The sequence below is a fragment of the Doryrhamphus excisus genome, chromosome 23 (genome assembly GCF_030265055.1).
Source record: "Doryrhamphus excisus isolate RoL2022-K1 chromosome 23, RoL_Dexc_1.0, whole genome shotgun sequence".
In the NCBI taxonomy this organism is placed as follows: domain Eukaryota; kingdom Metazoa; phylum Chordata; class Actinopteri; order Syngnathiformes; family Syngnathidae; genus Doryrhamphus; species Doryrhamphus excisus.
In genome coordinates, this window is record NC_080488.1 from 1,416,116 (window position 1) to 1,438,794 (window position 22,679).

A 22,679-nucleotide genomic window follows, 5' to 3' on the forward strand; every position below is an offset into this window, starting at 1 on the left:
CATTTTCACGCTAACCAAGGTTCCACTGTGCAGAAGGCGGATGGATTGTCTAAGCAGCGTTATCAGTTTAAAGCCATTTTCACGCTAACCAAGGTTCCACTGTGCAGTCGACAGATATCTAAGCGGCGTTATTTTCAGTTTAAAAGCCATTTTCACGCTAACCAAGGTTCCACTGTGCAGTCGGTAGATATCTAAGCGGCGTTATTTTCAGTTTAAAGGCCATTTTCACGCTAACCAAGGTTCCACTTTAGTCAGTGGATATCTAAGCGGCGTTATTTTCAGTTTAAAGGCCATTTTCACGCTAACCAAGGTTCCACTGTGCAGAAGGCGGATGGATGTTTAAGCAGCGTTATTTTCAGTTTAAAGGCCATTTTCAGGCTGCTTGCGGTGTTCCTAATGTTGTGTCTGCTGACGCCATCATTCCAGCCAGTTGGTCTTCTTGAACATAAGACCTTGTTTGTATTGAACGGCTCGTAATTAAAACGCACTTTCATTGGTGCAGACGGTAGCCCCCCGACCCCCCCCCCCCACCTCCTCTACTTTCATCTGACACTTGTCTTCATCCCTCTATTACTCCTCCATTAGATATCTCTCTCCTTCTCAATCCCTGGCCTCCTTTAAGCTCTCCCTGTCGCCTCTCCTCCTCTTAAGCTGACGTCTTTCTTCTCTCCTGCCGACCGACAATCTTCTTTACGTCCTGCCTTGAGCGCTAATCTGGCAAAGTGTGTCTTTTTGGCCATGATGGTTGCATGCTTGCATGACGGATGGAGTGAAAGGACACGCTGATGGATGGAAGTGGCGTTTTTTTCCCAACTTGACAAAACAGGATGTGATGCATGGGCTGCTCCCAACTTGTCACCGATACACGCTGCATAATTCATTTTCACTCTCAAGTCGTTTTTCCAAGTCTGTACTCATCTGCATATTTGTCATGATGGGCTGTTAAAAGTACACCCCCCCCTTTCACCCCCACCCCCCCACTCTCGGATTCATGGGCAAATCAAACACATGCACCGAAATTAAATTAGAATTCAGTTAATTTAGTCCTGATGATTTCATTCTGAATCACCAGCTTGGGCTTGAGGACGGTAGGGGGGACGGGGGCGGGGGCGGGGGTACCCACCCCAAACAGGGTTGCAGGGGAGCGAGATGGAAGAAAAGTGGAGAGAGAGGAAAAAGAGGAGGAGCGAAAGGAGAGATGGAGTGTGAGAGAGGGGAAAAAAAAAAGCGGGTTGGTGTCGAGAGCCGCCTTCGAGAGAGAAAAGGGGGGAGGGATAGGATGATGGGAGTAGAGAGAGAGAGAGGGTGTGTGTGTGTGTGTGTGTGTGTGTGTGTGTGTGTGTGTGTGTGCACGTGTGTATGTGTGTGTATATGTGTGTGTGTGTGAGTCGCCTGAACACGTGACCAAACGCATCCAGACTTCCAACATATGCACAGGCGTGCCTGTTTCCACGACGACGTTGCTAATATGGGGGCCGTGGTGGGCACGCTGACCATGCAGACCAAGCAGAGGAGGCCGTCCAGGGGTGAGGGACTACACACACACACACACACACACACACACATAGACACACACACACAAAGACACACACAGTGATGCATGCATATCTTATAGAGAAGCATGGATCAACTTTATAACAGCATTCCCATTCCATGCATGCAAGTTTTGCCTCAACACACACACACTATACACACACACACACACACTATACACACACACACACACACTATATACACACACACACACATGGACGCATGCTGCATCATATCAGGGAATCAAACTTGGTCATATTACTTTTAGAGTGTGTTTTCAGGACATGTGGTACATGCAGTACGTGTACTTTACACACGGTATCATTGTGGTCTCATGGTGGTCTCATGGTGGTCTCATAGTGGTCTCATGGTGGTCTCATGGTAGTCTCATAGTGGTCTCATGGTGGTCTCATGGTGGTCTCATGGTGGTCTCATGGTGGTGTCATGGTGGTTTCATGGTGGTCTCATGGTGGTCTCATAGTGGTCTCATGGTGGTCTCATGGTGGTCTCATAGTGGTCTCATGGTGGTCTCATGGTGGTCTAATGGTGGTCTCATAGTGATCTCATGGTGGTCTCATGGTGGTCTCATAATGGTCTCATGGTGGTCTCATGGTGGTCTCATAATGGTCTCATGGTGGTCTCATGGTGGTCTCATAATGGTCTCATGGTGGTCTCATGGTGGTCTCATAGTGGTCTCATAGTGGTCTCATAGTGGTCTAATGGTGGTCTCATGGTGGTCTCATAGTGATCTCATGGTGGTCTAATAGTGATCTCATGGTGGTCTAATAGTGATCTCATGGTGGTCTCATGGTGGTCTAACAGTGGTCTCATAGTGGTCTCATGGTGGTCTCATAGTGGTCTCATGGTGGTCTCATGGTGGTCTCATGGTGGTCTCATGGTGGTCTCATGGTGGTCTCATGGTGGACTCATGGTGGTCTCATGGTGGTCTTTAATGGTGGTCTCATGGTGGTCTTTAATGGTGGTCTCATGGTGGTCTCATGGTGGTCTTTAATGGTGGTCTCATGGTGGTCTCATGGTGGTCTCATAGTGGTCTCATGGTGGTCTCATAGTGGTCTCATAGTGGTCTCATGGTGGTCTCATGACAAGACAAATGTCCCTCCAGGTGGGATGCCAAAACTAGACACATCCTGCAAAGGGTACTTTGATAAAAAGTCTTTTTTGATACTTACCTTTTTCTACTAGTGTGTGACACAATGTGTGTGTGTGTGTGTGTGTGTGTGTGTGTGTGTGTACACACACATGCACGCCGTGTGTGTGTGTGTGTGATCTTTCCGTCTTTGTGCGGCTCCCATCTTTTTCTCTTTTCCTGACGAGGAACAAATACCAGAATTAGCCCTTCTGGTTTCTCCTATGTCAACATTTAAAATATAGCCAAGTGTTGCTAGTTCTGATCGACAACACGCATCAGACAAATGGTGCTGCTGCTGTGTGTCAGTCATTCACGACGGAAGGAGGCGGGATCAACAGGTTCTTTGCAGCCTGGCAAAAAAGGCTAAAGTTTGACGCCCGCATGTGTAAACACGTCCGAGGTATTTGTCACTCCGCTCACACACCACTTTTCCGTCTTGCAGTTACCTTGGAAGCACGGTCGCCATGGCAACAAAAGATGTCAGTTTTGGCGTGGGAGGGGTCGGCGGAAAGGGGGGGAGGGGGGCGTTGCATGATAAGATCGGGGGTATTCCAGCCAGGCGTGAGCCAGGAGGGGACCTGTTGCCTGCAGGGAATGTTTTGATGCTTTTCCCGTGGGAAGCGGTGATGCTCGGGAATACAAATGCAAACTCCGAGCTGCTTCGGTTGTATTCCTTTCGCTAATTACGCTCACTCGGTTACTCAAGTTATTGGTCGGGGGGGCGGGGGGTGTTAGCAGGTTTTTTTTTTAGTGCAAATGAGCACATGCAGGGCCATTTTCCAAGCGAGTGCATATGGCTGCTTCCGTCTTTTGGAATATCTTTTGCTCCCGCTCTCGTAAACAACAAACACCTTTCCCTGTGAGTGTTAACAAAGCCAATGTGTTGCTGTTCGGAATGACGCGGTGGCTGGAAGGTGCAAAACCACGGTGGAAAACAAACCACTCCTTTGTCAATGTCAAGATATATTATAGCAGGTGTCAAACTCAGGCCCGGGGGGCCAAATCTGGTCCGGGTAGCAATTTCATTCGGCCCGTGGATTGGAAAATTGGCCCGTCTCACGGACCCGCACAGAAAACTTTCCACATCTTTCAGAATCTGCACCTATTCCAGCTGGATTTTCTTGGATTTGTGATTCCCGCCAAAACACGCCCACTCTACTGTGATTGGTCACACTCCCAAACTACTTCCCGGCTACTGCGATCAAGACTTTCTTAAATAAAAGTGGATACAGGAGTTGATATAATAAATGAATAAAGTCTTCAGCACTAGTTGTCGGACACACTTTGTCAGAGATGATCTTGGCACTGTGATTGGTCACACTCCCAAACTACTTCCTAGCTACTGCGATCAACACTTTCTAATATAGTGGATACAGGAGTTGATAATAAATGAATAAAGTCTTCAGCACTAGTTGTCGGACACACTTTGTCAGAGATGATCTTGGCACTGTGATTGGTCACACTGCCAAACTACTTCCCGGCTACTGCGATCAAGATTTTCTAAAAAAAAAAGTGGATTCGGGAGTTGATATAATAAATGAATCAAGTCTTGAGCACTAGTTGTCGGACACACTTTGTCAGACATGATCTTGGCACAACATCGGTAGTGGAGATGTGGTCATTACCTGTTTTTTGGGGGCTACCGTGTTCCAGACAGCTTCTGGCTTCCAGAATCTGCACCTATTCCAGCTGGATTCCCTTGGATTTGTGATTCCCGCCAAAACACGCCCACTCTGCTGTGATTGGTCACACTCCCAAACTACTTCCCGACTACTGCGATCAAGACTTTCTAAAAAAAAAAAGTGGATACAGGAGTTGATATAATAAATGAATAAAGTCTTGAGCACTAGTTGTCGGACACACTTTGTCAGAGATGATCTTAGGTAGTGGAGATGTGGTCATTACCAGTTTTTTGGTTGGCTACCGTGGTCCAGACAGCGAGCCCTGTGGTTCTCCTCACCTCCGCTGCTTCTGGCTTCCAGAATCCGCACCTATTCCAGCTGGATTCCCTTGGATTTGTGATTCCCGCTAAAATACGCCCACTCGACTGTGATTGGTCACACTCCCAAACTACTTCCCGACTACTGCGATCAAGATTTTCTAAAAAAAAAGTGGATGCAGAAGTTGATATAATAAATGAATAAAGTCTTCAGCACTAGTTGTCGGACACACTTTGTCAGAGATGATCTTGTCACAACATCGGTAGTGGAGATGTGGTCATTACCTGTTTTTAGCGGGACTACCATGTCCCACACGACTGCACCTTTCCGGGCAAGCGAGCGCTGCTTCCGGCTTCAGCAACAGTTTGACGGATATTTCACATTCCCGTGTGAATTGGCGTTCTCTTGCTGGGAATCTCCAAACATAATAAGCTGTGTCTGAGCGTGTTTGGGAAGCAGAGGAGCAGAGCTGCTGGGATGTAAACAGATGTAAACACAGCGATACGGGAAGCAGATGTAAATAAGACACCGGGCCGCTAAATGGGCATTAAGAGCTGCGATGGCAGCCATGCTGGATTTGGACTTTTTTTGGAATTGCCGTGTAATTGTCCGTGGATTTGTGGAACCCAATTTGCAGGATTCTGTGTGGTCCATGTTGTCGTGTTTGGACATAACGTGCACAGCTGGGATGTTGCAAATGACGTTCTTCTGTGATGGATCTTCTGTGTAGAAGATCCGAAGTGCTATCATCTTCTTTTTCTTTCTTCTACCTGCTTCTCTTCAGCCTTGCGCCTCTTTTGTCATTTTTTTTGTGTGTCTTCTTTTTAGCTTTTCCACCTTTTGTTATGTTTTCCCGCTGCGGCAACGTTCCTCTCTCCCCCTTGTCTGGCACTTCATCTTGCTTTCTTCTCACCCTCAGCATCGTCTTCATGTTCTCCTCCACTCTTTCATCACAACCTCCGTCGTGTCTTTTTCCACCTTTGCTTTCACATTCCAGCTCCACAATCCGCTGGCGGCGGCGGCGGCCTCATCAGCATCATACCTCTCCTCCCGTTACGCCTCCATTCTTTCTCCCATTTGCTCCTTTTTCTCCATCTCCCACGCTGCCATTAGCGGCCGTGAGTGCTTATTAAGTCGTCCCGGCGTTCCCGGCCCTCGGCATCCAGCAGTTACGGGCATGGCGGTATGTTTGTTCCTAAAATTCCCCCCATCCGTTTCATTTTTAGCAATGCTCATATATATTCCTGGCGTGACATAGCAATCTATCGTGGTATTGATTATCGCTGGGGGGGGGGCGTATGGCGTCTAAGGTTACATTCACATTGGACATCCAGCCATTTGTTTTCTATGCCGCTTAGCCGGGTTTATGCTGACCTCAACACATCAGCAGCAGTTCGATCCCACATCTCAGGAAACCCACGCATGCACGGGGAGAACATGCAAACTCCACAAAGATGGCCGAGGGTGGGGAAAGACAAAATAAGAAGCCAAAAAGTTACCACTTCCACACAAAATAGGAGGAGAACTCATTCATTCTTTCATTCATTTTCTACCGCTTATCCTCACGAGGGGGTGCTGGAGCCTATCCCAGCTGTCCTCAAGCGAGAGGCGGGGGCCACCCTGGACTGGTGGCCAGCCAATCACAGGGCACATATAGACAAACAACCATTCACACTCACATTCATACCTATGGACAATTTGGAGTTGCTAATTAACCTAGCATGTTTTTGGAATGTGGGAGGAAACCGGAGTACCTGGAGAAAACCCACACATGCACGGGGAGAACATGCAAACTCCACACAGAGATGGCCGAGGGTGGAATTGAACCCTGGTCTGCGCGCTAACCACTCGACCGCCGTGCTGCCCTACGCTCTAATAATGTAAAAATAATAATGTCAAATAATGTAATAACGCTATAGTAGAGGAGCTTTGATTTGACAAAATAAGAAGCCAAAAAGTAACCACTTCCACACAAATTAGGAGGAGAACTCATTAATTCTTTCATTCATTGTCCAAATATTATGGTAATAAAGTTATAATATTACAAGAGGAGGAAATATTTGGACATGCTGGAGATCCGGTAAACCGCATTTCCGCAGGGATCATTAAGGGCGGCATTCGGACCTCCTTGTCCGTCTGCTCCCTGGCATTTCTTCTACGTGAAGGTCGAGCAGACACCACAGATGCCGCCCCGGACTCCTGCCAATGTGGGCCTCCCCTCCCTGCATCCTGATGGCTTATGGAGACCTGCTTGACATGATCCGGTCCTGAAGTGGGGCCATACATCATTTAGCGCTCTAATACCATCTAGCGCTTCTAATTTCTAACCTCATCCTCCGATGAAACGAGTGTAGACGTCCTCTGGCGCTCCTGCAAGGTTCCTTTTGTACTAAAGGCTTCCTGGACTCAGATTTCCTGGTCTGATAAGTGAAGTTCTCACTCAGGAGATCTTACCTTAATACCTTCCATCCAGTTCATTATCTGGCCGGAAAAGTTAGCAACGACAGGCTTTATCTCTACAGGGATGGGAAGCTCGGCACGCTCACATTGTGTGTGTGTGTGTGTGTGTGTGTGTGTGTGTGTGTGTGTGTGTTCGTCTCACAATCAATGTCAGTCGCTAACAAGGTCATGCAGCTGCACACAATTTTGCTCATAGGCGCACACGCTGGGGGCAGGAGGGGTTCGGACTCGGCCCTCATTAACCGTACGTGACACTGACCTTCATCGTTAATGATTCCCAAGTCAACGACATTGGTAACTTTTTTTTTTTGGGGGGGGGGGGACATAACCGCTGCAAGTACTCTGTTATACCTTTTGTTATTTATAAAGATACTATACACTCCTGGTACAAATTAATAAGCAATATTAGTAAGCAATATTTATTGCAAAATAGTATTAAAGTTCATCAGCTGAATAGAAAGAAAATGTTCTAAAAAAAAAAAAAAAAAAAATTCAACTATGAGTATCTGCACCATTCCTGGTTGATCCTGGTGTTTCCAGGAAGCCAGTGAGATGGCTTCACTGTCTGGGACTCTAAACGTCCCCTGCCATCCATCCCTAAATGTTCTCCATCGGATCTAGATGAAAGGTGAAGACCCAGGATGGTCCAACAGAGTCAGCTTATTCCTGTGGAAGAAGTCCTATATGTGAAGTGCAGCGTAGTCCTGGTGAAGAAGCCAGCCAATCACAGGGCACATATAGACAAACAACCATGCACACTCACATTCATACCTATGGACAATTTGGAGTCGCTAATTAACCTAGCATGTTTTTGGAATGTGGGAAAACCGGAGTACCCGGAGAAAACCCACGCATGCACAGGGAGAACATGCAAACTCCACACAGAGATGGCAGAGGGTGGGGAAAGACAAAATAAGAAGCCAAAAAGTTACCACTTCCACACAAAATAGGAGAACGCATTCATTCATTCATTTTCTACCGCTTATCCTCACGAGGGTCGCGGGGGGGTGCTGGAGCCTATCCCAGCTGTCTTCAGGCGAGAGGCGGGGTCCACCCTGGTGGACTGGTGGCCAGCCAATCACAGGGCACATATAGACAAACAACCATTCACACTCACATTCATACCTATGGATAATTTGGAGTCGCTAATTAACCTAGCATGTTTTTGGAATGTGGGAGGAAACCGGAGTACCCGGAAAAAAAACCCCACGCATGCACGGGGAGAACATGCAAACTCCACACAGAGATGGCCGAGGGTGGGGAAAGACAAAACAAGAAGCCAAAAAGTTACCACTTCCACACAAAATAGGAGGAGAACTCATTCATTTATTCATTCATTTTCTACCGCTTTTTCCTCACGAGGGTCGCGGGGGTGCTGGAGCCTATCCCAGCTGTCTTCGGGCGAAAGCCGGGGTCAGCCAATCACAGGGCACATATAGACAAACAACCATTCACACTCACATTCATACCTATGGACAATTTGGAGTCGCTAATTAACCTAGCATGTTTTTTTTGGAATGTGGGAGGAATACCGGAGTACCCGGAAAAAAAAACCCACGCATGCACGGGGAGAACATGCAAACTCCACACAGAGATGGCCGAGGGTGGAATTGAACCCTGGTCTCCTAGCTGTGAGGTCTGCATGCTAACCACTAGACCACCGTGCAGCCGCTTTTATAGTTATTAGTCCATATTTCCACACAATAATTAGTTATTTTGTTGTGAAAATGAAGACATGATGACTAAAACGAAGGAAGAATTTGTTGTTGAGTTGAAAGTTGCTTTGTTTGGCGAGAGTGCCAGATGTCTGCGGAGGGAAGCGACACGCGCCGTCTCTTCTTTGCCGCCTTAATCCCTCCATCAGGCGCTGGGAGAAATTTGTTGAGAATTTTTCAGTCACATGTAAACTCCACGGCTTATATTAGCTTTTACGGTGTTAGCTTGTGCTTGATTCCGGAACACGGACCTCTCTTGGTCAAAGTTTGCTTTCATTTCCTGCGAGGCCGCAGCTTGCACACGCTGTACGCCATTTTGATCACGCAGCAAATTATTCCCAAGCATTTGCTCCATGAATGAGTCGCTGATTGCTGCAAGAGTCCTGATATGAAGACCGCGATGATTAATCACTTGTGAGCGTGGGCGGGCGGGGTGGGGGTACGACCTTTTTGCTGCTTTTTGGGTTCCCTAATGTAAGAATACTTCAATTGTAAGCCTGTTTAAACTTGCATTGTTAGTCAAACAAACCAAGAAAGGGTCTATTGTACGTTTTCCTCCAAGGTTTCATATCAAATACAACAAAAGCCGTGATGAATGTTGACTTTCTTGAAGTACTTTAGAGCCGTTTCACCTCATCCTTACAGCGTGACGCATGCTGCTGTATTTTATTTATTTCAAAAGGCCAACCCACCTTTCCGTTCCCATCTCATTCGCCCAACCCTCCCATGTGCAATGTCGACATCAAACCGTGTGTACACACCAAGCAATGCCACTGTTTCCTCAGATTTCATGTCTTCCATGACACCAATCACAACGCCAGGGGAAGAGAGAGTGTTGCAGATTTCTACACGGCAAACAAAAGACACACCATTACCGGGAGATAAACGCTGAATGCATTTGCCATCCTTATTAAGTGGTATTTATATGACTGAGCGTCGTTTCAATGCCTATCAAATTAAATTAAATGCTGCCCTTGATACAGCATTAAGCTGCACACAGAAAGGAAGTCGAGCTTTCATTAGGTTGAGCAGGGAGATGATGATGGTACAACAGTGACCCCTGTCGGCTTTTTGTGGCTACTGCATTGTATTGCACGTCAGGTTCAATTGTATTGGATATCTAGCTAGCTCTCTTTGTATCAATATAATATAATATAGAGGTATATAACTACCACACAGCAACGCTAGTTAGCATCAAAACACACAGAAAGTCACAATTTTGTAAAAATAAGATTGTTATATTCATTAATTCATTTTTTGTACCGCTTATCCTCACTCGGGTCACGGAGATTATGAGGAAAAATATCGGCATTTTTGGAGCTTAGAGTTCAAATGAAAGACAGAATATAGAAAAAAAAAGTTATATGTTGAAATAATTGTAAAATATACTGGAAAACATACTAATTATGGCTTTTTCACTTTTCATATCCAAGTGCTTAAACAGCTTGGACAAGCCAATTGCAGCCAATTGTTTTTCCGGGCTTCTGCCGCCCTCCAGTGGCTGTTTGCGGTCATAGCAGGCACCACGGTGGTACAGTACAGTGCTGACACCGGAGAGGTCAAATGGGGGGGTCATGTGGTCTCGGCGGGTGTATTCCTAGTTAGCCGGTTGGAGGAGCATGAGAGTGACTTTGAGGTAAATTAAGCCCCCCCCCCCCCCCCTACCCCCCCAACCCCCTTCTTAATGGAGACGATTCATCAAGCGCTGATCTCCCCTCCGTTGCACACCCGCACACTGTGAGTTAGTTACAGTTGGTTCAGGTCGGAGCCTCCAGATACAGCCTTGTTCCCAAAGAGTGAAGGACGCCGGGACTGAAATAGAGAGGCGGATGGTGGTGGTGGTGGTGGTGGGGGGGGTGGGACTCACCGGGATAGAAGCAAGGTCAAAGCAGGAGATGCCCGGGAGACAGGCGGGATAAAAAGCCAGGGATGGAGGGTACCGGAGAGAGGAGGGGACAAAGTAGTCATGGTACTTTGGTAGAAGTAGCGTAGCCTGGCAGATTGGCGTGGAAAAGTCTAGAGAAGAGGCAAGCGTCATGGACGTGGAGAAAGAGGAACACGCTGAGAACAGCTTGCAAGCCATCGCCATCGTTCTGCTGTGCTGCGGGCTGGTCAAGATGTTGCACCTGCTGGGGGTCATCTCCGTGGAGGGTGAGTCGCTGGAGACCACTCTCACTTTCTCCAAGACCATTAGCTTGGACTTTGATGGAGCAAATATGAGCTTTGTTATGGTTCCTCCATATCCGTGAGGAACCTCCAGCCTTTACAGGATAATAATAGTCAGTGGTGATGTGGGAGGTGTCACATGGACAATATGGTTAGGACTTGGCAGCTCTGGCTGTGATGCGATGATGCAATGCTCCTCGACACCATCAACATCTTGTTCATCAACACCGCTAGGATGGTGTTCATCAGACGTGCAGGTGGACCTAATGTTGTGTCTGTGGAGAGCGCCAAGTTCCGTAGATGAGGAAAGGTGTTTGAGGATGGAAATAGCCCCCATATTCTATATATCCTATATGATATACTACATTATAATTATAATACTATATTCATATTAGCATATTATGACCTGATGAATGAAACATATTTTTTTATTTTTTAGAATTGCTTTCTTGTAATATTTGAATATTTTAGTACAAGTACCCATTTGGATCTATTAATATATTATATTATATATTAATATATCATGATCGTTGGAAACATCTGATACTGATATCAACCGATACTGATGGGTGCTGATAATTATCAGATATCCCGATTTACTTTTTAGTTATTTTATTTATTTATTTATTATTTATTTACATAATATTATGGCCTCATTCATTGCTTCATTATAATTTTCCAAAAATGACAACTTTATTTTGTATTGTTGTCTCGCATAATATTATGAGTTATTTAAAATTGATTTATTTCTGTAATATTTCAACTCTATGCTACTAGAATGATTTAATTATTTTTTTTCATATCACGGTGCAATGTTACTCTAAAAAAATCTAGTTTTTCTCTCAACTTTTTGACTTTGTGTAATATTTGTGCTGATTTTTAATTTATTATTATTTTTTTTAGTGTTCTTATTAAAGGACATTATGAGAATTCTCTGTGGGCCAATAAAAAAACAGCCATGGACCACATGTGGCCCCTAGGCCGCACTTTGGATAGCCCTAACAAACCTTTGCGTTACCTTTTGTGTTTAGCTGACAAGGCGTATTATTGTTATTATTATTATTATTATTATTATGAAAACCTTTTCCTTCAATATTCCTGTTGTTTTTTTTAGTTATATTGACTTTCTAAAATATGTAACGGGCCAATAAAAGCTGCACTGTGGGCCCCAAGTGGCCCCCGGGTGGTAGTTTGGATACCCCTGCTGTATAGCTTAGTTGTTTCTCAGTGAATCAGCACATCAGACATTTTGGACTTTATGCCAAGGGCGACTAAAACGGCGCCCGCCCGGGGTTCATACATTGGGGCCCCCTGCCTCTCCCAGGGTTACATCAGCCAAAGTACATGTGGTGCCCGCCCCGCGGAGGTGGGCATGAAAGTGTGTTAGCGTTAAGGACGTTGGACAGCTGATTCACGGACTTGCTGCATAGATGATTTTTGTAGCCTGAAGCTTCCGAATGAACTTTGACCTCTAGTGACGTAGGAAGTGAAGCAGACCAGAGGAACAAAGCGGCTCTATGGAGTCAGATCATGCTAGTACAGGAACATCTAGAGCGAGGGGGGGGGGGTCCACACGTGAAGATATGCTGAGAAGGCCAAGAAAAAACATCTCAGCTTTGGGAGAGAAGGTTCTTTGCTCTTTTTTCCCCGTGTTTGCTGTTTTTTTTTTTATTTCTTCTTAAGTGATCTTTGTCAGTTTTCTTTTTGGGAATATTCTGACTTTATTCCCATATTTTTAGAACTTTTTTCCAACTTCATTTTGCAGAACTTACATCTTTATTTTGTATTTTTTGTTTCTCAGTCCATTGGCCCCGTAATGAGTCATCAACAAGAGGCGGAGCCATCCTAGGGACCTCCCCCTTTTATCAGCTCATCCTCTCCAATTGATTGCGCCTGGGTTAGCGTACCTGCTAGCGCTGGTGCTAGGTGTCAACGAGGTTGTCTTCTGTGTGTCACCAGACAAAGCCGACGATGACCTGGAGATGACCATGGTGTGCCACCGCCCGGAGGGACTGGATCAGATGGAGGCTCTGACCAACTTTAATAAACGGGAACTCCAAGTGCTCTACAGGGGCTTTAAGAACGTACGTGAAGATGTCTGTGGGGACTCTGTGACGACCCCACGATGTGGATGCATGGCGTCCGAGCACTGACATCCAATACCTGAGGAGCATCAAGTCAAAAGTCACTGATGCTAACCTCAAGTTTCATAACTCTAGATATAAAACTCATGACAGATCAAAATTTATTTTTATATTATTATATTTTTTTTTCCAGGAGTGTCCGAGTGGAATCGTCAGTGAAGAAACCTTCAAGCAAATATACTCCCAGTTCTTTCCACATGGAGGTCATTCTCATTTCTTGTTTGTTTGTTAGGAATGGAATATTTTCTGCTGCATGTTTTTTGGTTGTTCATAACAACAACGCCCCATCAATGCCCCGTAAAGTCACGTTGTTGCCGCCTGGCTGAGACGCTCAGCCACCTAGCCAAGAATGGCTTGAAACCAGATCAAACAGGAAGTTCCCTGATCATTGTGAGAACCTTCACTTATGAGGACGAGGAACTCGGTTCCACTTGGACTTCACTGAACCTTGGTTGGTGGGCTGACCGTTCTCTCCAGCGCTGGCAGGCAGGCATCGCTATATGGCTTGCCTACGTTGAGCATGGTATCACAGAATCCGGGCGGAGGTCCCAACATCCGTGTTGCTGTTGTGGTTTTGGTTTTTAAACCGTGCAATGACGATCACGTGTCTTCCACCCCTGCAGACGCCAGCACCTACGCACACTACCTGTTCAACGCATTTGACTCGGCACAGACGGGATCCATCAAGTTTGAGGTTTGAGAAGACTTAGTACTGTGTCTCCATGTGGTCACGTGACCCGCTTCCCCTTTCCCATCAGGACTTTGTGACGGCCCTGTCCACCCTGCTGAGGGGCTCCATCACGGAGAAGCTCGAGTGGACCTTCAACCTCTACGACATCAACCGAGACGGATACATCAACAAAGAGGTGTGTGATGCGACTCGTTAAGGGCTCGGAGCAGCGGAGATGGTTATTAGACGGCGTACGTGTTCCTAATCAAGCGGCCAGTGAGCGGGTGTGCTAATTGCTTCCGTGTGGTTTTCCCCAGGAGATGACGGATATCGTCAGAGCCATTTATGACATGATGGGGAAGTACACGTACCCCGTCTTGAAGACGGACGCACACAAGCAGCACGTGGACGCCTTCTTTCAGGTACAACATCAACAATAACGACGTTCATTATGTACTTTTAGTTTTACTTTAAGAATTCTATTTCATCTCTTTATGACTAAATACTTTTTTTTTTAATGAGAATACCACTTTTTATCTTCATATTTGGACTTTATTGTCATAAAATCAGCTCTTTTTCTTTCTATTTCTATTTATTTTCCAAAATTGACAACTTTGTAATTTAATTTTGCAGCTTCCCTCTAAAGAGAATATGAATTAATATTCATTCATTAAGATTCATGGATCCATCTAGTTCATATGTAGTCAACCTCAAACATCTTACTGGAGCAGTGGCGGCATTAGGCCTATTTTAGGGGGACTTCAGCCCCCCTAAAATATTCTTAAGGCCCCCCTAAATAATTTGATAATTTTTATAGATTAAAAAAAAAATTATATATATTTTTTTTTTACAAAAAAATCTGACAAATTTCAATAAATAGGGCAAAAGCAGGCTAATAAGTAAGCCAATAAGCAGGCTAATACTAGCCTAGTAACAATCAGAAGAAAATAATGATGATAGTAATAATAATAGGCTAATGAATAATATAATAATGATTATTATATCACTGATGACTGTCAGCGGTTTTGCAGATTAGATTGTGTGTACTTGTGTACATTTAATGGTGGCCTAAAACTATTGAGTATCTCTACTAAAAGTGGGAAAGTTATATCCCGGTTCTTGTTCCTTATTTGGTTTTTGGGATTTTTTTGAATGTGTACTACATTCATTCATGTCCTGTTCATCTCCAGGGTACTAAGCCCCCCCCGTCCCCAGAACCTAGTGACGTCCCTGTACTGGGGGGCATGGCTGTGTAACATTGTTCACAGAATGAGCCTCCAAAAAGTAGCACAGCAGAAAGCCTAATTTGGGGGTTTTATAGTGCCATCTAGCGGCTGTAGTAGTAATGACATCATTAGTATTAGTATTAGATTAGACTTGGTTGACTACTGACAGCCATATAATGGCATATCTTTTTTGCATGCTATGGCGCTGCTAAAGAATATCGTGTTACGTCAGGTTACTTCGTAAGTCTGTGCTCTTCTCCACAGAAAATGGACAAAAACAGAGACGGCGTGGTCACCTTGGATGAATTCATCCTTTCCTGTCAAGAGGTATGCCTTTATTTCTTCCCCTGCCCGACAGTAACTTGGTTAACGCTACTTGTTGTTGTTGTTGTTGTTGTTTGCACTTGGCAGCGCAGGTGTGAAAAACACAATCATACGGCAAAATTTCATTTAGCAGCTTCAGCGCAACGTTTTACACGTTATTGTGACACACCTGTGCTTTTTTTATGTGCGATCCCTCATACTGACTTAATAATGGCCGCCGCATTATACTGTAGGTACAGCTGCATTGATGGAGATTCAATAGAAAACATTGGAAGAGTCTGCATGGGATTGGAGTCATGTAGCTGTTGTTTGTGTGTGTCTGTGCCGTGTGTGTGTGTGTGTGTGTGTGTGTGTGCATGCAACAACTTTTTTTCATAATTTTGACTTTAACAATTTCACCTTTTTATCTCGTTATTATGATTTTCTTATCTCATAATTTTGACCGGGGCTGCACGGTGTTCAAGTGGTTAGCGCGCAGACCTCACAGCTAGGAGACCCGAGTTCAATTCCACCCTCGGCCATCTCTGTGCGGAGTTTGCATGTTTTCTCCCACATTCCAAAAAAAAACATGCTAGGTTAATTAGCGACTCCAAATTGTCCGTAGGTATGAATGTGAGTGTTAATGGTTGTTTGTCTATATGTGCCCTGTGATTGGCTGGCCACCAGTCCACCAGGGTGGACCCCGCCTCTCGTCCAAAGACAGCTGGGATAGGCTCCAGCACCCCCCGCGACCCTCGTGAGGATAAGCGGTAGAAAATGAATGAATGAATGCGTTCTCCTCCTATTTTGTGTGGAAGTGGTAACTTTTTGGCTTCTTATTTTGTCTTTCCCCACCCTCGGCCATCTCTGTGTGGAGTTTGCATGTTCTCCCCGTGCATGCGTGGGTTTTCTCCGGGTACTCCGGTTTCCTCCCACATTCCAAAAACATGCTAGGTTAATTAGCGACTCCAAATTGTCCATAGGTATGAATGTGAGTGTGAATGGTTGTTTGTCTATATGTGCCCTGTGATTGGCTGACCCCGGCTCTCGCCCAAAGACAGCTGGGATAGGCTCCAGCACCCCCTGCGACCCTCGTGAGGATAAGCAGTAGAAAATGAATGAATGAATGAGTTCTCCTATTTTGTGTGGAAGTGGTAACTTTTTGGCTTCTTATTTTGTCTTTCCTCACCCTCGGCCATCTTTGTGTGGTGTTTGCATGTTCTCCCCGTGCATGCGTGGGTTTTCTCCGGGTACTCCGGTTTCCTCCCACATTCCAAAAACAAACATGCTAGGTTAATTAGCGACTCCAAATTGTCCATAGGTATGAATGTGAGTGTGAATGGTTGTTTGTCTATATGTGCCCTGTGATTGGCTGACCCCGGCTCTCGCCCGAAGACAGCTGGGATAGGCTCCAGCACCCCTCGCGACCCTCGTGAGGATAAGCGGTAGAAAATGAATGAATGAATAATCTCCTCATTGATATTTTTCTGTATTCCTTGTTGGAAGCACAGTGCCCCCTGGTGGTCAGCTGACTCCATCACTCCCATGTGATCCCTTCATGCTCTTCCCTCCCACAGGATGAAAACATCATGAGGTCTCTTCAGCTCTTTGAAAATGTCATCTAGTCCCCACGAGAGAGGGAAGGAGGAAGCGACTTCCAGGATATTTGGAAGGTGTCGGCTGAACCACGATGACCAATCCTGGCTGTGTCCCGCCTCTTGTGTGCCCGCCCTCGTGTGTCCAGTGTGTAAATATGGACTTTTGGCTGACTTTGAGTAGAAGAAGCCCCCACTTGAGGTGGATTAGCTAAATCCCCGTGCTCAGTGTGAATGTCCAACATGAGCAATATTCTCCAACGCATGCAAGAACAGAGGACCCGTGTCAAATATATGTGCCATTAAAAAAAAAAGAGGCAGCAATATAACGAGAGGTTAAAGGTCACCTGATTGTAACCGTGACACCATCATGTGACCAAATCCCTCCAAAGTTGTCCAGATTTGTTCCACTGGTGTCGGTGTTGTAAGAAGTGTTGAAGTATTTAAAAGAACCGTATGTGTTGCTTCTCTTTTCCATCATGGCCGCTTGTTTGTCTTTGTCATTCCGTGGACTCGAACGCATCGTTCCTGGCATTTACACTCCCACGGAAGGTTTATTGTGGAAGGTTGGACTATAGTACGCAGTTGCAGAGCGATGTCGTGCATGTGTGTCCTATAATGTGAACGTTCTGTTTGCCTGACTATAAAAAAAAAAAACGTTTGTTGGAGCATGTCTTCTTACGTTGAAGGAACACGTCACATCGTTTGACCTAAACGTTCACTGTGAGTGGGAGGACGTGACTTTTTTTTGGTCTGACCTGGACGCCATGTCGATGAGGGGTTGGGGCCTCGCCTGCGTCCCCAGAAAAGTCTTTCCGGGGATTATTTGGTGTTTTCAACTTACTACAGAAACCCGGAATCAAGTAGTTTTCCCTTTAAACGAGATCTTAGCTTAGCGGGTTTTAGGAATGTTATGTTTTTCTTAGTTTTCCCCAAGCTGCGACAGTTCCCAAAACCAGAAACGGATTCTGGTTTTGAAGACTACATATTAGGGAAGTTCGATATTAGCTTTTCTGTCAAAAAAACGATTTTTCGATACAGATATGTTTAACATGACATACCTATATGTGTTGTATACGGCATTTTTTTCTATATTTTTTTTCACGATCGGGAATAAATCTGATACCAATATCGATGTTGATTATGCTGATATCGGGCCTACTAGATATTCATATCCTGCTATAACAGCGTACGTCTTATTCCCATAAGAACTGAGAAAGAAATCAGACGAAAAGTGGACTATTTTGCAGCTAAATGCTAAACCGATGCTAAATACGTATAGTCGCCATTTTGAAATGTGGGTTTTCTACTAATTCCACCCATTTTGGTACAAAGTACATCCACATACTGAACATCCACACAGCCGAGACAGCATCAATCTGTCCCAATAAACGAGTGTGTCTTTGAATTGTTGTATGAAAATGAATATATTTATCAATAAACTTTTTAAGAAATGATTGCCGCCTTGCCAGGTCTTCTTTTTTTTTTGTACGCATCAATGAAACCTTCAACATGGTGGTCACAAAAACTTGTTATTCACACAATAAAAGTACAAAAAAAAGACACTGTACATCTTAATATGGCAAACAAATAATAGCACCACCGTGACTGAACATGCACCCGCCCACCCGCTCGTCCACTCGCCCTCTTTTCTTACTTAAACCTCATCCCGTATGTACAGGGAATGGAATGGAACTAAGGAATGGGATCAGCTAGGGGTGTCCAAATATTACTGGAGAGTGAAAGGATGAAACTTTGACACTTGGATAATTTGTGAGGATATGCTAAGAAGTTCTAGTATATACTTTACATGTACTGCAAGATAAAACTGCATATCCGCTTTGTGATGAAAAAGCTCATTATTACTTTGAACTTTCTTTTCTTCATATTTGGATTTTATTGCCATCATATCAGAACTTTTCCCCAACATGATTTTCCAAATATTACAACCTTATATTGTTTTGTTTGTTTCTTCTATTACGGCTTTAAAAGAAATAATATATATATATTTTTTTTCATATTTCAACTCTACCCTAGAAGTTAATTCTCATAAAATTACAACTTTTTCTCTTCATAATTGGACTTCCTGGTTTTTTTTAATCTCTTTTCTTGTAATTCTGAGTTTATCCCTGTCCTCCGTCCATCCATCCCTTTTCTACAGCACGAGCCCTCAGGGTCATGGGTATGCTGGAGCCCACCCCAGCTGTCTTTGGGCAAGAGGCAGGCTGCACTCTGGACTGGTCGCCAGCCTATGGTAATTTATTCACAGAAAATTATGACTATTTTTCTAATGTTCCAATTTGTCTGCCAACTCATTAAAAAAATGTTACTTTTTGATTTGTTTGTCATAATATTGTGACTTTTTAAAATAACCTTTAAAAAAAATACTTCTTTGCTACTAAAATGACATTTTTTCCTCATAATATTGCAAGTTTGCTCTAGTAAAATTATGACTTTCCTTGTAAGAATATGACTTTTTTTCTTTGAATATTTTCATTTTATTCTCGTACTTTTAAAACATGTTTCCAATTGTTTTAACTTTGTTTTTATACATTTTCTTATTGTGATTATTTACTAATTTTCTTCGCAACTTAATTTTACTTAACTTTAACTCATTGTTTTGTTTGTTTCTTATGTTATGATGACTTTTTTCTTTAATATTTTTTCTTTAACATTTCAATTAAAAGTATGTCACGTGGTATATCACCTTATAATATATATTTTTTGTAAAATTAAGACTTTTCTTGTTTGATGAAACCATCGTCGCTGTTGTTTCTTTTTCAGTTGTTTTGTTAAATGATATATTTAGAATGTGCCGTGGGCCGTAAATGGCCCCCGGGCCCCACTTTGGACACCCCTGAGCTATTGCATTAAGAGGAAGTTCTATCATGTTCTGACCCTGTGTGCTGCGTTCACGTTCTCTCCCTTGAATCGGATACTAAACAGGATCAATACAAGCAGATAGGAAGACATTCATATGCGATTAGACATTTTCAGAAGTTCTTTTTTGATATGAAAAAATCTCACAGATGAAAAAATGAAGTCCAAGTTCGCTTCAAAAGTGATGCCACTCACCGAAAAAATGTGCAAGGTCCACTCGTGTCCACTCAAACGTCCTTCATCCGGTCTCCGGTTGCAAAACTTGAATCCCCGTTTACATCAATCCGGATTTATTGTCCTCACGTGACGGCCCTAAACCGGAAGAACATGGATTGGACCCTGGAGACTCTACTCCCTGTCCTCGGCCCACGGCTGCAGGTTCTGCAGGGCGTAGAGGGAGGAGTTGTGCGCGCACAGTGGGTCGGACACGGCGGATTCGCCCAGGGACTTCTGCAGGGCGGACTGCTGCAGCTGCAGGATCAGGCGATTGGCTTGCTGGCGCTCCGCCTCCCGCTCCTCGGCGGTCTGCCTCCTGACGTGGGCACCCATGCATTATTAATAGGCATCATAATAATAAGCAGCATCATTTCAGGGCAAAGTTTGACCGCATTAAAACATCAATTGGAACGTCCTTTAAAACGTATTTCATGTTATTCATAATAATTATTTTTATCAAGTGTTTGTTTATTTCTGCAAAAGGCCTATCTAATGCAACCATGCATGGAAATTAGAAAATTATTATTAGTATTTTTAAAACGGTTTCACCATGTCAAGTTGAAGTATAATGGCCTTTTTTTAAAATATAGTTTTCACAAGATTATAATAATTCAAATATTATGCATAATCCTAATTTTAACAAAAACAACAGTATTTGTTTGGATTTTTAAGCCTTTAAAAACAAGGAAATATGAACAACCTCCACTTTGTTCTGCGGTTCTGGAACCAGGTTTTGACCTGGGCGTCGGTCATCTTGAGGCTCTTGGCCAGGGCGGCCCTCTCGGCGCTGGCCAGGTACTTCTGGCGGTGGAACCTCTTCTCCAGCTCGCAGATCTGCACCCTGGAGAAGGACGTGCGGGGCTTTTTCCTTTTGGGTGGTGTCCGGTTCTGGTACGGGTGTCCTATCCTCCTTGTGACCGAGAATGGCACCAGAGCAGCTGGATGAGGACGGGGAGAGGAACATCGGTCGATTTCGAAGCTCCACAACATCTCCACATTTCATAATTAGTCTAGAGTATTGACGTGGAACTGTAATAATACCACTAAAATATGACAGGAGTATACGACCCATCATTTATGATCTTATTAATAATAATAATTTCTCTTCTTCATACATTACAGCCTGTGTTCCTTATTTTGTTAGTTTCTCTTTTTATTATTCCAAAGTTTTTTTTCTTTAATCATTATGTCATTAAAATGAATTATATTCGTTTAGCAGACATTTGCAAATACAAATATTAATATTTAAAATTGGAAAAATCTTATAAAGCAACAATTTCATTATTACTATTATTATTATTATTATATAAATCATGCCGATAAGCTGCTGTATATATTGAATTATTAATTATTATACATGTATGTCATTAAAAAAGAAAGTTTCCAGCTGCTGTAGAATTCATAACATAATCATTTATTAAAATTATGGAAATGGATGGCAGTTGGCCTACCTGATATTCTGTCCTTAGCGAACCGGTTCCCAATCCAGGGGAAACAGAGCCCCCCAAACCCCGGCACGGTGCTCTGTACCGGGGCCGCGGGTCCAGGGGCCGTCACGGGTCTGTGGGCCGGCACTCGGATCACTCCTCGGCTGCCTACACTCCTGCTGTCCCCGTAGGAACCAGACGCCTCGACCGGGGGCACGATGCCGGAGAAGGAGATGGACAGAGCCGTGTAGGAAGGCGTGCTGGTCCGGGTCGGACTCCCTAAGCTGTAGTACCCATCTCCGGCGTTGACATCACGTTGTCTCCCTGCTCCGTTCTCCGCAGGCTCGGTACCGGCTCCGAGGATCTGATCGATGCCGAAGCTGATGGGCTCGTGCTGGGAAGGTTTCGGAGGAGGGCTCGGCGCTTGCTCCATGTCGCCGCTTCAAGTTAAAAGTGGATGTTGTCTTGGCGGACTCACGACTGGGTCAAACTGGTTCACAAGTGCGGGAAGTCTCCATGTCCGTCCGCGGGCGTCCAGCCTGTTGGACTCAAACGGGCCTCTTTAGACGGACAGGCTCGTCTCGTTGTGGCGTTTGTTAAAGTTTGACGGGCGTTTGTGGCGCTCCATCCTCCTCTTCTTCTTCTCCTTCCTCCTCCTCCTCCTCCCTTGTACGTCAAAACGCAGCGTCTGGCATCTCCATCCTAGTCCTCAGCTTCCATTGGCTGCCGCTGCTGACTGATTGAATGTTAATGGCGGTGTGACTCTTGGTGTACAGTAGAAGCGTTTGAAGCATTTCAAGCCCTGGGCCATGTTTCTAAAAAATAACATCCCCATGCAGTCAATATTTCTCCGTGTAGGCCTATAAAAGGTCCACGTAAATGGTCTTGGTGGGAATAATCGAAGACTCCGATGGTGTCCAAACTTTTTGCTAACAGAAAAACAAAAGAGTACGGCGTACACTTTGAGACATTTTTTTTACATAAAAGCTGCTAAAACAAACGGAAGCCTGTCATACAAATATTATCCCGTCGTAATTATGAGAGAAAAAGTCCTAATTAGTAGAAAAAACGTCAAATTATTCAGATCCAAACTCAGCACGTGCAGTGAGCCTCCATTACGTGGCAATCAGCACATGCGCAGTTTGGATCTCCTAATTTTGACTTTTTAATCTCAAAATGTCGACTTTTTAATTCCACGACTATGACTTTCCTTGCTCTCAATTATGACTTTTATTTCATAATTTCAATTTTTAT

General features: G+C 44.4%; 2 protein-coding genes across 5 annotated transcripts in view; one reads left to right on the forward strand and one right to left on the reverse strand.

Moving 5' to 3' along the window:
* The window catches only part of LOC131110587 (Kv channel-interacting protein 1-like), a 34,986-nt gene extending 16,636 nt beyond the window's left edge, over window positions 1-18,350 (forward strand). For 2 of the 4 annotated variants that reach the window (XM_058063825.1, XM_058063826.1), the window contains exons 2-8: window positions 12,924-13,048; window positions 13,242-13,311; window positions 13,732-13,802; window positions 13,867-13,974; window positions 14,096-14,200; window positions 15,269-15,331; window positions 16,885-18,350. In XM_058063825.1, the coding sequence (XP_057919808.1) occupies window positions 12,924-13,048; window positions 13,242-13,311; window positions 13,732-13,802; window positions 13,867-13,974; window positions 14,096-14,200; window positions 15,269-15,331; window positions 16,885-16,932 (590 nt within the window). In that variant the 3' untranslated portion in view covers window positions 16,933-18,350. Of the gene's footprint in view, window positions 1-1,266; window positions 1,527-12,923; window positions 13,049-13,241; window positions 13,312-13,731; window positions 13,803-13,866; window positions 13,975-14,095; window positions 14,201-15,268; window positions 15,332-16,884 lie in introns of those variants that run through there. The other 2 variants (XM_058063824.1, XM_058063827.1) reach the window with 2 other exon arrangements.
* LOC131110586 (T-cell leukemia homeobox protein 3-like) lies at window positions 18,174-22,550 on the reverse strand. Its single transcript, XM_058063823.1, has 3 exons — window positions 21,450-22,550; window positions 20,699-20,936; window positions 18,174-20,314 (listed from the first exon to the last, which is right to left on the reverse strand). The coding sequence occupies exons 1-3, from the start codon at window positions 21,856-21,858 to the stop codon at window positions 20,131-20,133; spliced, it is 831 nt and encodes a 276-aa protein (XP_057919806.1). The 5' UTR covers window positions 21,859-22,550; the 3' UTR covers window positions 18,174-20,130.
* Window positions 22,551-22,679: the final 129 nt, after the last annotated feature.